A 14,850-nucleotide genomic window follows, 5' to 3' on the forward strand; every position below is an offset into this window, starting at 1 on the left:
CTACATCCAACACACAGGCAGAGCTGGGCCAAGGCACTGTTTCACTTCATAACATTTGCAGTTAGTGTAGTTATAGTTTAATGTATATGTATACTGTTGACTCATTATTCAGTATGCATTCACTGAAAGTTGCTATAGTTGTATTAAAAAACAGGAACAGTGGAATTTCCCTTTATCCAATCTGCAGGCACAAGTAAAGCTCAACAACACATTCGCGTTCACACTGTGCCACCTGACAAGTTCACCATGATCCTTGAATAGCCTGAATGGTTTGGATGCACCGAATCAAAAAACTTAATGTTTTAATCAGCCGGCATGCAGGTTCACATTAAAGAGGTGGCTTTCAGTTCAACTCCACCATCCTCACCTCTCTGGTGGCGGTGACCTGCTGCTCCCAGTGCTTCTCCATGTGAAGCTGGGTGGCACTGCTCACACTGGTCATGCTGGACATACTGGTGTAGCTGGCTTCAGCCACATAGTCTCCCTGCTTCCAGGGTGGCAGGACCTCCGCAGAGGCAGATATCTACAAGAGGAAGGTACCATGATAAGTCTTACATGTCTGTAAGCTCTTCAGGAGTCCTGAATAACTATTCCTCAAGTGTTGAAGGGTGGGAAGCCAGTGGGGGATCATATATATGGCACAGCACTAGTGGCAACACCAAACGTCACAGAGGTGGCACATGGCTATCTACACCTTCACAGGACGTCAACAGTTAGAAATGACAAGAACTACAGTGCAGATGAGATTCGACGTTCCAAATTAAGCTAAAAACCTGCAAAATGTGCCTCTGTAAGCACTGACCCCAATGATTCAGGTACAATAAAAAAAAAAAATAATAAAGTGCTCTGTAAGAACTAGCTTGTGCGAGAGTGTAAATTTAGTAATGAGCAAATCTCGTCTTTATTTTACTAAACATAGCTATGGGGAGCTGATGTAAGTGGCTGCTGGACGTTAAGTGTCCTTGACCTGGATGTGAACTCTTGATAAATGTTCTCACCTGTTTCCTGGTCATGATAGGGGACTTGACCGGTCTGATGGGAGAGACTGACAGTCTGGTGGAGGGAGAAACGGGTCTGCAAATGACAATGATGACACATGAAGCAGATTACAATACAGTAACACACTACACAATGTAACATCAGGGAGTTTACGCAATTTTCATTTCATTTCTGATCATTCCTGTCATGTCTGTATTGGTCTTTTTTGTTTCACGAATTCTATGACAGTCGCTATCTTAAAGTGGTCGTACCTGACAGGTGTGGGTGTCGGCCCTTTCACATGTCTAACAGGTGAAGGTGACTGCTGGCGTCCTCCCGCCACCTTGGAAACAAAGGACGGTGGGGACTTGGAGGTTGGCTTTGGGGGAACCCGCGGAGGAGTTTTGTGAGCCAAATGCTGAGTCATCATTCCTCCTTCTACGTGCATCTCCATCATGGTGGTGGCTTGGAAACTCGCCTCCACCTTCTTAAGGGGAAAAATTACATTATGAGTAATTTATGGAGACATCTGCAAAGTTTTAATGAATCCTTAAAATAAGAGAACTTGTGTATTATGATTTGAACAAAGAATTTCTCTCTTGGATTCACTTTTCAAGGTTCAGTTTTAACATACGAACACCACAACAACTCCACGCTGTGTTTGTCAGAACGCTAACAGGACAACATAACTTTTAGCTTTTACAAATCCTAAATTACAACATCACATTAATGACCAAACATTTCCAGGTTTTCCAGACCTGTGTAGTAACCCTGCCTTATATGAGAATCAGGTTTACTGAGTTACCTGGATACCAGGAACAGTTTGTTTTACATCAGTCTAAGTTCCAGATTTTTTACTCGTCACATTTAACCAGATAACTCAGTAAAACTGCTTCCTGAATCAGACTCAGGTTGTGTCTTTAGTATGTCTCACCCTCTGCACTCTGGTCTGGGAAGTGGCCATCTGGGATGTGGACACAACAGTCTTGGTTTTCTTAGCAGGTACAGCTTCCTCACCTGCAGCAAAAATACACATGTATGTTCAGGTTGATCTAGATACGACACTAAACAACAACTAAGTCGAGATTTCTCATGACTTCTGATGCTATTAAAGGTTTACTTTAGAATTCTTGATCTGATTATATCAATATACAGTAGTTTGAATTTACATGTTTAAAAATATTACGTGGATCTTAAATTAGTGTGTTAAGTGTTAAAAATTCTCTGAGGTCCTCACCTTGAACCAGCAGTTCAGCGGTGGAGGTGGCCCGTCCGCTGCTGTTGGTGGCGGTCACAGAATACGTCCCAGAATCCTCTGGGAAGGCCTCAGCGATCAGCAGACTGTACAGGTCTCCCTCCTGGAGGATCCTGAAGTCGGCTGAGCTCTGGATCTCGGCTCCCTCTCTGTAGAACTTCACCACAGGTGTCGGGATACCCGTGACTCGGACGTCCAGCCTCACCTGGCTGCCCTGTCTCACTGTGGAGCTCTGCAGTCTCTGAAGGAAGTTTGGAGGCGCCGTCTCCACTGCAGAGACAGAAAATACGTCTCATTAGCCTGGTTTTAATGATGACATGTTTACTTAGTAGTAGTCTCACTGGCAGTGACAGTGACAGTCAGAAAACCAACAATCAATCAACAAAAACTAAATTTAAAAGAGCAAAAAAACCCAACAGACATTAAAGTTATTTTTGGGCTGAAACTAAAGATTATTTTCATTATCGCTTAATCTGCTGATTCATTTCTCTATTAATCAATTAATAGTTTAATCTGTAAAATGTGACATCTTCAAACATCTTGTTTTTTTCCCGACTAACGTCGTAACATTGTAAACAGATATATTCAGTTTACAATGTTATAAAACAGACAAAAGCAGAAAATTCTCACATTGGAGAGCTGGAACCAGAAAATGTTTGACGTTTTTGTTTGAAAAATGACTTAAACGATTAATCCATTATCAAAATTGTTGCCCGTAAATTTTCCGTCGATCGACTAATCAATTGATCAGCTAAGCATTTCAGATCTACTTACTTTAATGTGCATTTAAACGTTATGATCAAAATCAGGAGGATTGAAGGAGGTTTAAGTTGTAAAGATGGCAGCCAGCTTCAGAATAGACCCAGTATGACGTAAAGATGAACACATAAGAACAAAGATGAACAAGTAAAGATGAACTTTGACCCCTGAACTCTCTCGCTGACGTGGAGTTCTGTGACCGAGGACTCAGACATGAGTTCCTAACTGGTTCAAGTTCAAGTTGTTAATCACTTAATAAACTTGAGATTCCTCTTAAGGAAAGCTATGCTGCAACAGCTGCAGCTATATCGGTTTTATCACTGGATTAAGTAACAGGCCACGCCCCTCAGCTGAGCGCTGGATAAATTTAGACTCTAACTGTTTTTTAACTTTGACTTATCTATGGAGAGTGTAGATGTAGCTAAGATTAATATTTATATCATTTACTACATTGTGTTGTCATTGCTCTTTTTAGTAGCACTTTATAATGCGTTTTGTGTCTCTTTGTAGTCATTTGATTTCCAAAAAATCAATGTTATCAGTCACTTCAAAGACACGATCTGGCCTACAGGCCCCTTGAACCCGCGGGGCCCTGGGCCTGTGCCGGTAGGTCCGTTCAGTAATCCATCCACGAATAAAAGTTACCGACAGTAAGAGCTCTCACCTGGAACAGGACTTCTGTATTAAAGTCTACCTGCGCTCTCACCTGGAACAGGACTTCTGTTTTAAAGTCTACCTGCGCTCTCACCTGGAACAGGACTTCTGTTTTAAAGTCTACCTGCGCTCTCACCTGGAACAGGACTTCTGTTTTAAAGTCTACCTGCGCTCTCACCTGGAACAGGACTTCTGTATTAAAGTCTACCTGCGCTCTCACCTGGAACAGGACTCACCTGTAGTCTACCTGTGAGCTCACCTGTAACGAGGAGCTCAGCGGTGCTCGTGGCTTGTCCAGCGCCGTTGGTGGCTCTGACAGAAAATCTTCCGCTGTGTGCGGCGGTCACAGCGGGGATCTTCAGAACAGCGCGGCCGTCGCTGAACGAGATCTGAATGCCGGGCAGAGCCGCGGCGGAAAGAACCTGGCCATCACGGAACCAGCTCACCTCAGGAACTGGAGAACCTGCAGAGGAGAGAAGAACCAGGCCGGTCTGCTGTCAGAGAACCCAGAGATCCTTACTCACTGCTGGGATGCTCCAACATTTATCAGGAAATAAAATGAAATATTAAAAAACCCAGAGTCAAATGAAAGGATCTGTTTCATCTCTTTCTGCCCAGTACAGAGATAGATCCAGGACATGTTTAGCCTAGCTTAGCACAAAGACTGGAAGCAGGGGGAAACTGCTAGCCTAGCTTTATCAAAACAGAAGATCCTGGTGAGACCATTGTATTTTAACAAAAAATTGTTGTTATTATTAACAATGGGGGTATTTATGCTAACATTTGCTAGCAAGACATCCTAATTATGTTAAATTCTATTGTGGCTGTTCTTTAATCTAAAGTTGCAAATGAGCTAACATTTGTTAGCTAGAGAACTACAGCTAACAAGCAACAACATGTCTGTTGTAGCTTGTTAGCTAACCAGCTAGTCTGCGGTCCATCCTGTAGTCAGCTGTTGACAGTGGAGTTAGGACAAAGCTCAAACCTGACAATCTCACTATGAGTTCAGGACTTTAAAGATGCTGCATTCAGTCACATAAATAGCTCCGACGCTAACTGCTGCTAAAAACACAATGCCTCCTTTTTACATTTCTATTTCTACACCTGTTAAATAAACAACATACAACATGTAAATCAGAGATCTGGAGTTGTTGGAAGGTGGATTTTTTTCTCTTTTGATGGAGTTAGGCGAGCAGTTTCCCCCTGCTTCAGTCTTTTTGCTAAGCTAGGCTAAACACATGTTGGTATAACACCAGTTAGCTACAAACAGCTACCACATCATCAAATACAATAGCTGGTTGTTGCTACCATAACACTACACTGATTATGCTAGCTGTTTTGTGGCTACACTTGTTGGCAGTTTCCCCCTGCTTCCAGTCTTTGTGCTAAGCTAGGCTAAACACATCTTGGACCTAACTGGTCGCACAGAGATGAAACTGATATCCTTCTTTTCTTCTGACTCTTAAAAAGACAAAAGCTAAACGTTCATTTAAACAAATAATAACCCTCCAAAATGACTAAAGCCAGACACTTTTATTTAGTTTCTATATTAATCCTGGGTTAGGTCCATTACACCAAGAGACCTTTAGTAATATTAACATGCAGTTTAAAAGCTTACAGGGTAAGAATCAAATGGACTGTAACATTCTTCAACTTTATTTCACCGCTCTTCTTCTGTCACAAATTGTTTTACAACTAAAAGCGCATTACAAAAGGTTACATTTACAATGACGTTAGCCTGATTTGGGGCTAATCCTCCACACAGAACGTTCTGGAATAAAATTTGAGGTTTGAACTGTCGCTTCAATCAGAAAGCTTCCTCACCACTAACTTGAGCCTCGAACGTCGCGGCACTACCCTCAAGTGCCACGACGCTCTGCAGCGGCTGCGTGAATGTCGGCGCCTGTGTTGACATGTTGGTCGGCACCCTGCAGGAACAAACACAGAAACAAACGGTCAGAACATGAAACACGAGCGCCAGAGCAGCCAAGAACTCTCTGGATTAGTCAAACAGAAACAAAAACATTAACCGCAGACATAAAATTAACTTTTCTACTTCCATTGCATCTTCTTCATTTCACTCATTCATCCAGCCCATTATAAATATATTCAAGGATTCAAAATATTGAAAAGACTTGACTTAGATTCCAGACTTTTTAAGGCTTTTTGATGCCAATTAAAAAGTCATTAAACTAGTCATGACGACTTCATGACTAGTTTAGTTTCAGATTCATAATTTTGCTGACTCTTTGACCAGATAGTTCCAGTTTTAAAAGAGTCGCCACAGATTTATCATCATACTCTTGTAGCTGTCAGACTCACGATGGACAGTTTAAAAAAAGGATCAAACTCGATGCAGCAGAACCAGAGAAAACGCCTTTTTTATTCCACACATTCTTCTTCCTCGTCAAAACCTGGCGCCTACATTACCCACAATGCAACTCGACCACTAACAGACTTCACACCGCTCTCTCTGGAGACACTAAAGGCTTTATACAACTTTTTTCACATATACAGTAGAACTTCCCAACGGCTGGAAACCACAGACTGTAAACAAAGATGGCCGCCTGCGTCTCCACTTCCTGCCACTGTACAAAATGAAGCCATAATATCCGGGTACGGGAGCAGCCATCTTTGCTCTGGTGACGTCATTTGGAGCCAGAGTCTGCGCAGTAGTGATCGGGGGTGGAGCCGCGGTATCCAGGTCCCGCCCCCACACACCCGGCCAATCGCGAGCAGAGCTCAGCTGTCAATCATGACGTGAAACCCCCTTTTTATAGCATCAAATAACAAATTAGAACCAAACTTATCAGAAAAACGAACACCTGAACAAACATCAGCGCGATCAGAACGACCTAAACTGGCAGAAGCCATCTTTGGGAAACATTTATTTGACGTACTTTGAGTTTGTAGTTTGGCTCGTGTCCCATCCGCTAACATGGAGGGGGCGGGGCTTATGACCTGTACTGCAGCCCGCCACCAGGGGGCGGTCCAGATGTCATGTCGTCCATCTTTACATACAGTCTATGCTGCGCACACTGATGTGGAAAATCAGTGGAGTTTTAGACTATGGCTGCTTGTGTCTTGTGACTTATTTCCATCAGTGTCCCTGTCGTTCGTCCACCAACCGTTATCACCATGGACGAGGGCATTCGGTGTCTGACATTAAAATATATTAGAAACTAATAAAGTGAGACCTAGAAAACTAAATCCTATGAACAAACGACTGAAAGTGAACTGAAAGCAGCGGCTGTCTGGAAGGAGCGAGATCCATCTGAAAACAAGACGATCCTGTAAAAGATACTTTGATGTTCAGCACCAAACGAAGTGACCCGACGCAGACCTGTTCGTGGTCTTCTCTGAGCCTTACCCAAGCACTTTTATTTGCAGAAACTATTCCTGAAAAAATGTTTATTTTCATATGTTTTATGTTAAATGTTCATATTGGCCGGTATATCATTATCTGAATCTGTTTTCTTGAATTTTTCAGCCTCAGAAATCCAGTTGTCGGTCAAACACAAAGCGTCCTTTAAAAGTCGGAATATAAAAACCTGTGAAGTCCTGCTGCGTTTCATGACAGCTGACCTGATGAAGCAGCAGCAGCAGTTTGATCCCCTCAGGGTTTATTTTTAGGAGCTCCGTCCCTGGAGGTGGTCCAGGCTCCGCGGGGTCTGGCTGAAGAACCACCAGCTGATCCCCCGCAGAGCTCAGAGCAGATCCAAACAGCTGAGGGGAACTGGTCTTAGAGTCCAGTCCAGTTCAGTTCAGCTTGAGCTTGTTTAGATGAAAATGAAGCTTTAGTTTTTTGTTCTAACTTTACTGCAGTTTTTTTTAATACTTGAGCTTTTCATTGGAAAAAATATATATTTGTACATCATAAGCTCAAAGATGAGTTTATAAAAACATAAATATACAATACATACAAAAACAGATTCATTTATTAATATTCAATATGTTGTTCTATTGTGCTTTGTAGTTCATATTTCTACTCGTTGTATTTCCTTTCAGATAACATAGAGCGGGTTTAGTTTCAGTGAAACAACAACGATTATTTTCTCCAATAACTGATAGTTTGGTTTAGAAAGATTAAAGAGAAAGATTATTACAAGGAAAACTGAGACAGCGACTGTAACCGATTACTGAAATTCTTGATTATTGTTCTGGTGACTGACTGATGGGCCGAGTGTTTCAGGGAACCTCCAGGTGGAAACGATGCCGTCTGTCACACATTTGATCAGAAACTGGAAACGTTCAGTTACTTTAAATTCACCGGGACAAGAAACCTGAGCTGGAACGCGAGGAACCGTAAACTACGGTAAACAATTTTGAAATTCTGAGTAGAAATTTCCCGACTCGTAAATGTTCTCCTGACGGTGGCGCCGACGCCTCATTTTTTTCTTATAACTTTATTAAAAGTCGTCAGCAGCAACGTTTATGAACTGCAGGTGGACGTTTGGTTTCATTCTGTCGCCTGAATTAATAATCAGTTCGTCAAAACCGAACGATCGGACTGGAGTCGCCATAGTGATGTGGCTCCTGTTGGCCCTGCTTTGACCCACTTGGACCCATGTGGCCTGCACTGGCCTGGACTGGCTTTGCTTGATCCAGGTTGGCTCCACTTGACTCTGGTTGGCCCTCACTGTCCCTGTTTGTCTCTAGTTCGCCCCAGTTTTGGCTAAGATTAGATGTGTCCTGGTACCGGCAGCGGGTCCTCCTGGTCCTGGTCCTGGTCCAGGCCAGCTGAGACTTGCTGTCGCCGTCCCAACACTTGAGGAAACAAACGGCAGCAGCTGTCTGAGGCGGCGTCACGTCGCAGCGCCGCCCTGCGAGCAGGAGGCGTTCTGGCCTCAGCTGCGAGGAACTGAGAACAAAGTCCGAACACGGAGGAATCAGGACACAAACATCCTGGTTCACATTTCTGCTTACTCTCACACTTCAGGCCATCTTACAGTTGTTCTGGTTTACTGTTCTGTCAAGGATTTTTAATGTTAACGAGAGCTGACATGATTAGTCTGTTCATCGTCAGGGATCGTTTGGAAACTGTTTTGATAATCGATTCATCGCTTGTCATTTTTAAACGTTCTCTGGTTCCAGTTTCCAAATGTGGAAAAGTGTAAACAGTTTAATATGAACGCTCAGACGTTTCTGTGTGTTGGGGTTTGGACTGATGAAGACAGTGATCCCAACATCAACTGATGACGAAGAGAGAAGTTATTAAGTCACATTACGTTTCTGTGATGAAGCTCATGGATGTTTTTATTAAACAAATACATTACCAGCAGCAGAGAAGCCATCTGATCTACATCAAGCTGGAGTTTATTAATCACTGCAAAATAAAAACCTGATGGGTTCGTAGAAATATTATCATTTAATGTACAAAATTAAACCAAATGTCTTAATGAATCCAATAACAGTGATGCTTTCTATTTATTATGGGACTATATTTTGGTTTGAATGGATTATTGGAACCGTTCAGGTCAAAGTGAAATGAAGCTTTTGGGTTTCGAGGGTTTTTTCCACCTTAAAAAAACCTTAAACTGTGGAGATAAAAGCCTTTAATATATTCTTTAATACATCTGCTCTTTAGATGCCTCAATTTCAAGCTTATTGAAAATGTTTGGTCATTTAAAAAAGGGACAAATTATCCATCAGAAACCTTTAATATCAATTCATTCACTCATTAATTAACCCCAAAGGTCAGTCCCTGATTATTATATATATATATATATATATATATATATATATATTATTACAACCCATTCATTTACACCAAATACCTGAATACTAACAGAGTCCCGTAAATCTCATTAATGGATTTGTCAGTTCGGAGGAGATGAAAATGAGTCGTGACCTCTGATTCAGACGACGGGGTCTCGTGTGTTTCACTAAGAGGATTTTAAGACGCGGTTTCGTTAAAGTGAAACACGTTTGCATCATTTCCTGCTGCCGTTCATCTGTTCAGCTCTGATGAGTCTCTGTAACTCTGAGAAACCTGAGGAACCGACCAACCGGGTTGCAGGATGTGGAGAAACCTGAACGGGGCACACAACTGATCCGGTTCCAGCTAAACTCAGCTGCTAGCGAAGCGAGGTGTCGGCTCCCAGGGGCCACCATGGTCCAACAGCGTTAAAGGACAGTTTATTAAATGTGACGAACGGGACTTGAACTAGCTAACAGCATCTACAGCACGACGTTAACCAGTCACCAGTAACACTGATCCAGTGAGAAACAGAGAGCCAGCAGAGGAATGGAACGCCCCCCGGGGCCGTCCTGCGTAGTGACTTTTACTTTTCAAACTTTAGTTTTCTGAGAACGACTTGAATATAACGTGATATTAATACTTTTACTCACTGATGTAAAGAGCAAAGTGAATGAAACATGAAGAGTGTGTTCTGATAAACCAACACACACTCACGTATCTGCTCTTCGTCGCATTAAACTGCTTTTCCTTCCACTTAACATCAGTTTGAAGTCTCTGCGTCCTCTGTATATTTAATGAAGAGCTGCCATTTTCTTCAAACACTTGACTTCAAAACTTCAATGTTGCTTGTTTAACAAGAAAGAAAGAAGTTTAATGTTGTAACAAAAACCCAAAGCGTTCACTTCGATACCAAAAACAAATGCACCTCATTCACCAAACTGCCTCGAATCATCAGTCAACCTTTAATCAGAGCTTCAGCTCAAACTGGCAAATCACAGTGGGGAATCTCGTTCAGTCCATTTATTTCAGCCAATCAGACGGACTGTCTCTCTCCGGCAGAGAAGAAATAAAATCAAACAGGAGCTGCAGGATCAAACCTCTGCTTTTCACACAGGAGCGCTGCAGATCAGAGTCCAGTCCAGTATCACAAACAAAGTGAAGGCCCGTCCCCCCCACAGCGCTCTGCTTAATGTAACGAGGGGGGTTTATCTCACACAGGACACCAAACACTAAAAATAACAGCAACCCCCCCCCACACACCTCCGTTTGATTGACAGCCAGCATGTGGCACATAGCTGCAGGAGCAACTGATAGCCCTGCTGCTGATTCCCTTAAAAAGCCATCAGCCGCCCAGCTGACAGTCCAGCCCGGTGCTATCAGCGGCTATTCTGGGACGTCCCATTATAACCTTCAGCACGGAGCAGCAAAAAGCCTTCAGTTTGTCAGTGTCACTCTCTGAAAAGTGACTAAAAAATGAATGGAGTCTGGTCTGTGGCTGTTAGAAGACAAACGTCTGGGCGTTAAAGTGTGAAACCAGCAGCCTTCGGTCAGCTGCTGCGCGTCAGTCACAACACTTTGGAAAACTTTAAAGACACTTACTTGTCTGCACAAGGATGCCAGGGACGCCCAGAGGGCTGTCTTCAGAAAATCGAAAGTCTCTTTATCCAGAAAACGTAGTCAGAAATCCAAGAGGAGAACGAGCTGAGCCTCGAGGGAACCCCAAACTAAAAACAAAACTACAGGCTGTCGGCGCCGTGTAGTTTTGTTTTTCCTCCTGACAGCAGTCCCTCCAGCCGAGGCGTCAAGGCCGGGAACGCTGCCTCTGCTCAGGGCAGGCAGCAGGGCGGCGGGGGCTTTATACCCCTGTGACATCACACAGGGCAGCCCGTGCCATTGGTCAGCCCTGCAGGGAATCATGGGAGGACGGGGGAGCCATTTTATGCAACTCGTCACACCTGTCAGCCAGAGACTCCGGGAACAAAACCATCAACCCAGCTGGTGTTTTCATGATGAACTGATTATTCAGTCGGTCTGTGAAAAGGCAGAAAACAGCATCGTGCAATATTAGTTTCCCTTGTTAGTTTTTCTTATTTATTGCTACTGAAACTATAAACCTCAGTTACTCTCGACAGTACGTGCACCCCCGCTTATTAATATTATTTATTACTTAAGGAGTTACATTGTATTAGACTGTACTTCATCATCAACCAGTAAACCCACTTGGTACTCGACACTTAGTTTATCTTATACTTATACCGACAGGATACTTAATTTATTTCTGACCTGTTTTTATAGTTTTATAGTGTATTATATCATATTGTTTGCTAGTACTTCCTCCTGTGTGCACTGACGTAAAGGCGAGCTGCTGTAACAAAGAGTTTCCCCTCTGGGATCAATAAAGTATTTCTGATTCTGATTCTGATTCTGAGTGAATGAGCCGGAGAGGAAGACTCACTCTCAGGTCTGCCTGTGGATCTGGATCGATTAGCCGACTGACAGAAAACGAACCTGCAGCTAATCTGGTTTTTAACTTCATGCTCCCAGAAGATTTTGGTTTTTTTCTGTGATGAGAAACTGAGTATCTTTGGGACTGTTTCTCTGTTTTCTCACAGTTCATGGACCAAACGATCAGTTAATCAAGAAATCAATCAGCAGATGAATCGATCGGCATTGTGTTTGTGTTTAACGATCTGTTGTCTCTGTGGAGCGAGCAGTGAAGTACGAACTCCTGTGTCTTTCACTTTGTGTTCGATTAAAAGTAATAAAAGTGGTTGTTCCGAAGAGAAACCCCGGCTGACGTTTGACCAACAGACTCACAACGGAGAGTTAATGAATGTTTGCGCTGTTGTTAAACTATTGATCTTTTAGCAAAATAACTGGCAATTCATTTTCTTTCCACCGTCTAATCGATTAGTCGACACGTTGTTTTAGCTGAAGAGGAAATTCCGGATTAGAGGAGCCGGAGACAAAAACAAGCAACACAAATGAAACTGAGAAGAACGGTTTGGCCCTGAAGGCACCAGAGGTCGAACTGAACCTTTAGTCCTCGGCATCACCAAGAACATCAAGTAAACCACTGCCGTACCTGCGCCTGCAGGACCGAACTGAGGGACAGCTTGCTCCAACACGGGGCCAGTCTGCAGTAAAAACCACACCCTCTGGTGATCAGCTCCCATGATCCTCCGCTCTGCCGGCGGCAGTGAAATACAGAGTCATTATATTATTATATATTACTCTTCGTCATCCTTCGGCGTCTTCTTCGATTCGAGTTGTGGACTCGTGTTGAACCGGATTCTGTGTAGATCCGTTGATCCGTGTCACAGCAGGAGCTTGCTGGATCGGTCCAGCGTCGTGATAGCAGTTATTATAACCCACCTGGGACATCACGCAGTTTCCCAGCATGCATGTGGTGGCCCCCTTCCTCTGTGCTCGTGTCAGAACCCCAGACCAGCCAATCAGATCGCTGCTCAGCTTACGGCGCTGACCCTGTCAATCAAAGTGACACGCAGACAACACAGAGGAGCAACGAGCCAATCATCTTTCAGATCCTCCGGCAGCTGCAGTCCCTGGTGACTTCACGCCTTTAAAACACGACGCAGAGCTTCCACGTGTTCGCGTCTCCTCGCCACGTTTCAGTCCGGGCTGTCGTCACTTCCTCCACAGACTCTGCTCTCCTCACAGAGCAGAGCAAAGTCCAAGAAGTGAAAGTTTGTGAATCAGACCTGCGTTTCTTCCTCGTTCCTCTCCCGTCAGTCAGTCATGTGGTGACCTTTGGAGGAATCAATATATCAATCAATATATTTATGTATTTATGCAGGGCCTTGTGATTTCTGCTTAGCTTATGTCAGACTGTTACTAAAGAGGACGCGTGTCCTCTCTGTCCACTAAATGTAAAGTGATTCCAGCGCGTTGAAGAGTTTTAAGCGGATTTTGATGATTATCGGATGGTTTGAGGATAAAATCTCTGACCGGGCTGAAACGCCTCGTTTCTTCGTCACTCGTCTACGTCGCACAGTGGCACGATGCCTGCCGTGGTTACCATAGCTACAGGTGTGTCCAGCTGATCGGGTAAGGGGCGTGACTTTCCCCCAAACACCCAGAGCAGACGGTGAACAGTAAAGCATGTAAACATATTGTAGCAGACCTGAAAATGAGCAGAAAACTGCCTCTTTTCTCTGCTGATCCTGTAAACTTAGACTTCTTGAACCTTAACGAGTCGAATGCTTTAGGGGTTAAACACTGTTTGACTACAACATACAGAAGAAAATGAGCCTTTTATCACTTTTAGTACAATTAACCTTTCAGTCATGTGAGACAGTGAAACTTTTAAAAGCTATTTAAGCTCTTAATCTTAAAATTAAGAATATGTACATTCAGAGACAATAATTAATAACAAAACTAACATAAGTTACACTAATATACAGACAAGTGTGAAATCCTGCCAAGGTTTGACCTTTTGAAATAGTTTAAAGTCAGAAAACAGAAGATAAGTGCCGTGTTTCCCTGCAGGTGTCGGCGTGACGGAGAGCCAGCTGAAGCTCACGAAAAGCTTCCAAAGCGAACCTGAAGAGTTTAAATGGAGACGTGACGGGCAGCTACAGCAGCAGTGTTTACTGCGAGCGAGACACTGGCTTTCCCACTCCAACCCTAGGGGACAAGTCAAAAAATGTCTTTTTTACCTGTTATCCAACAGGACAGTCACTATTTAAAGATCCCACAAATGTCTTGTGTCATTGTTTGTCAGCGTTTAGCTAACTGAATCCAATATTTCCGCAGACTACGCTCCAGAGAAAAAGAGCGCAGAGGAGCGGTGCGGTCTGTAGAAATATTGGATTTAAACGTCGGCCTTGTTTCGGACGAACATCGTGTCACACCGGGCAGAGAGGAAACGTTCACGGCATCACGCAGATACCCCTGAAGACGCGAGTTGCTGCTGGATGAACAGGTGAAAAATAAATGTTTTGAATTTGCCCCGAGATTTCTGGGGGAAACGCCATGTCACCGAATCACGGAGGCACGCGCGTTTGTTGGTGATTGATCGGGAATTCCTAACCTTTTCACTGACACCAGCCGTAATGTCCCAAATGGGAATCAAAAGGGGACACCAGTATTATTAATTACAAGCTGAACTGTCAGTATTATGGTTGGTTTGGTAATACTACTACCACTGCCATTACTTTTAGCTATTTCAACATTATTTACATAACCTGGGCATTGTTTTTGGAGACCGCCTTAAAAAAAACACTTCATTCTTGAAACTTGCCATTAAAACTCAATTTATCCCAAAAAAACCTTATTTCTGAGTTTCAGGGTTTATTAAAAAACATCAAACAAGAAATGTGGGTGAATCTTTCATTACATTCACATTAATGATCCTGTTCACCATGTGCATCGGAAAATCCCCTAATTACTGTGAAGCTGTAGCCTTTTAATTAAGAATTCATCTGGATTCACCTGAGAATTACCTGCCGAGTCAGTGATAATCAATGATACGCAGCACAAA

At 43.3% G+C, this 14,850-nt stretch overlaps 1 protein-coding gene across 3 annotated transcripts in view; it reads right to left on the bottom strand.

The window, feature by feature from the left end:
- ttn.2 (titin, tandem duplicate 2) overlaps window positions 1-11,347 on the bottom strand; it is a 246,500-nt gene extending 235,153 nt beyond the window's left edge. For 2 of the 3 annotated variants that reach the window (XM_044216154.1, XM_044216153.1), the window contains exons 1-8: window positions 10,947-11,346; window positions 5,471-5,574; window positions 3,906-4,109; window positions 2,216-2,503; window positions 1,913-1,995; window positions 1,251-1,465; window positions 999-1,074; window positions 368-523 (exon numbers count right to left, since the gene is read on the bottom strand). In XM_044216154.1, coding sequence (XP_044072089.1) covers window positions 368-523; window positions 999-1,074; window positions 1,251-1,465; window positions 1,913-1,995; window positions 2,216-2,503; window positions 3,906-4,109; window positions 5,471-5,561 — 1,113 coding nt within the window. In that variant the 5' untranslated portion in view covers window positions 5,562-5,574; window positions 10,947-11,346. Of the gene's footprint in view, window positions 1-367; window positions 524-998; window positions 1,075-1,250; window positions 1,466-1,912; window positions 1,996-2,215; window positions 2,504-3,905; window positions 4,110-5,470; window positions 5,575-10,946 lie in introns of all 3 variants that reach the window. The other variant, XM_044216152.1, reaches the window with a different exon arrangement.
- Window positions 11,348-14,850: the final 3,503 nt, after the last annotated feature.

The sequence above is a fragment of the Siniperca chuatsi genome, linkage group LG12 (assembly GCF_020085105.1).
Source record: "Siniperca chuatsi isolate FFG_IHB_CAS linkage group LG12, ASM2008510v1, whole genome shotgun sequence".
Classification (NCBI taxonomy): domain Eukaryota; kingdom Metazoa; phylum Chordata; class Actinopteri; order Centrarchiformes; family Sinipercidae; genus Siniperca; species Siniperca chuatsi.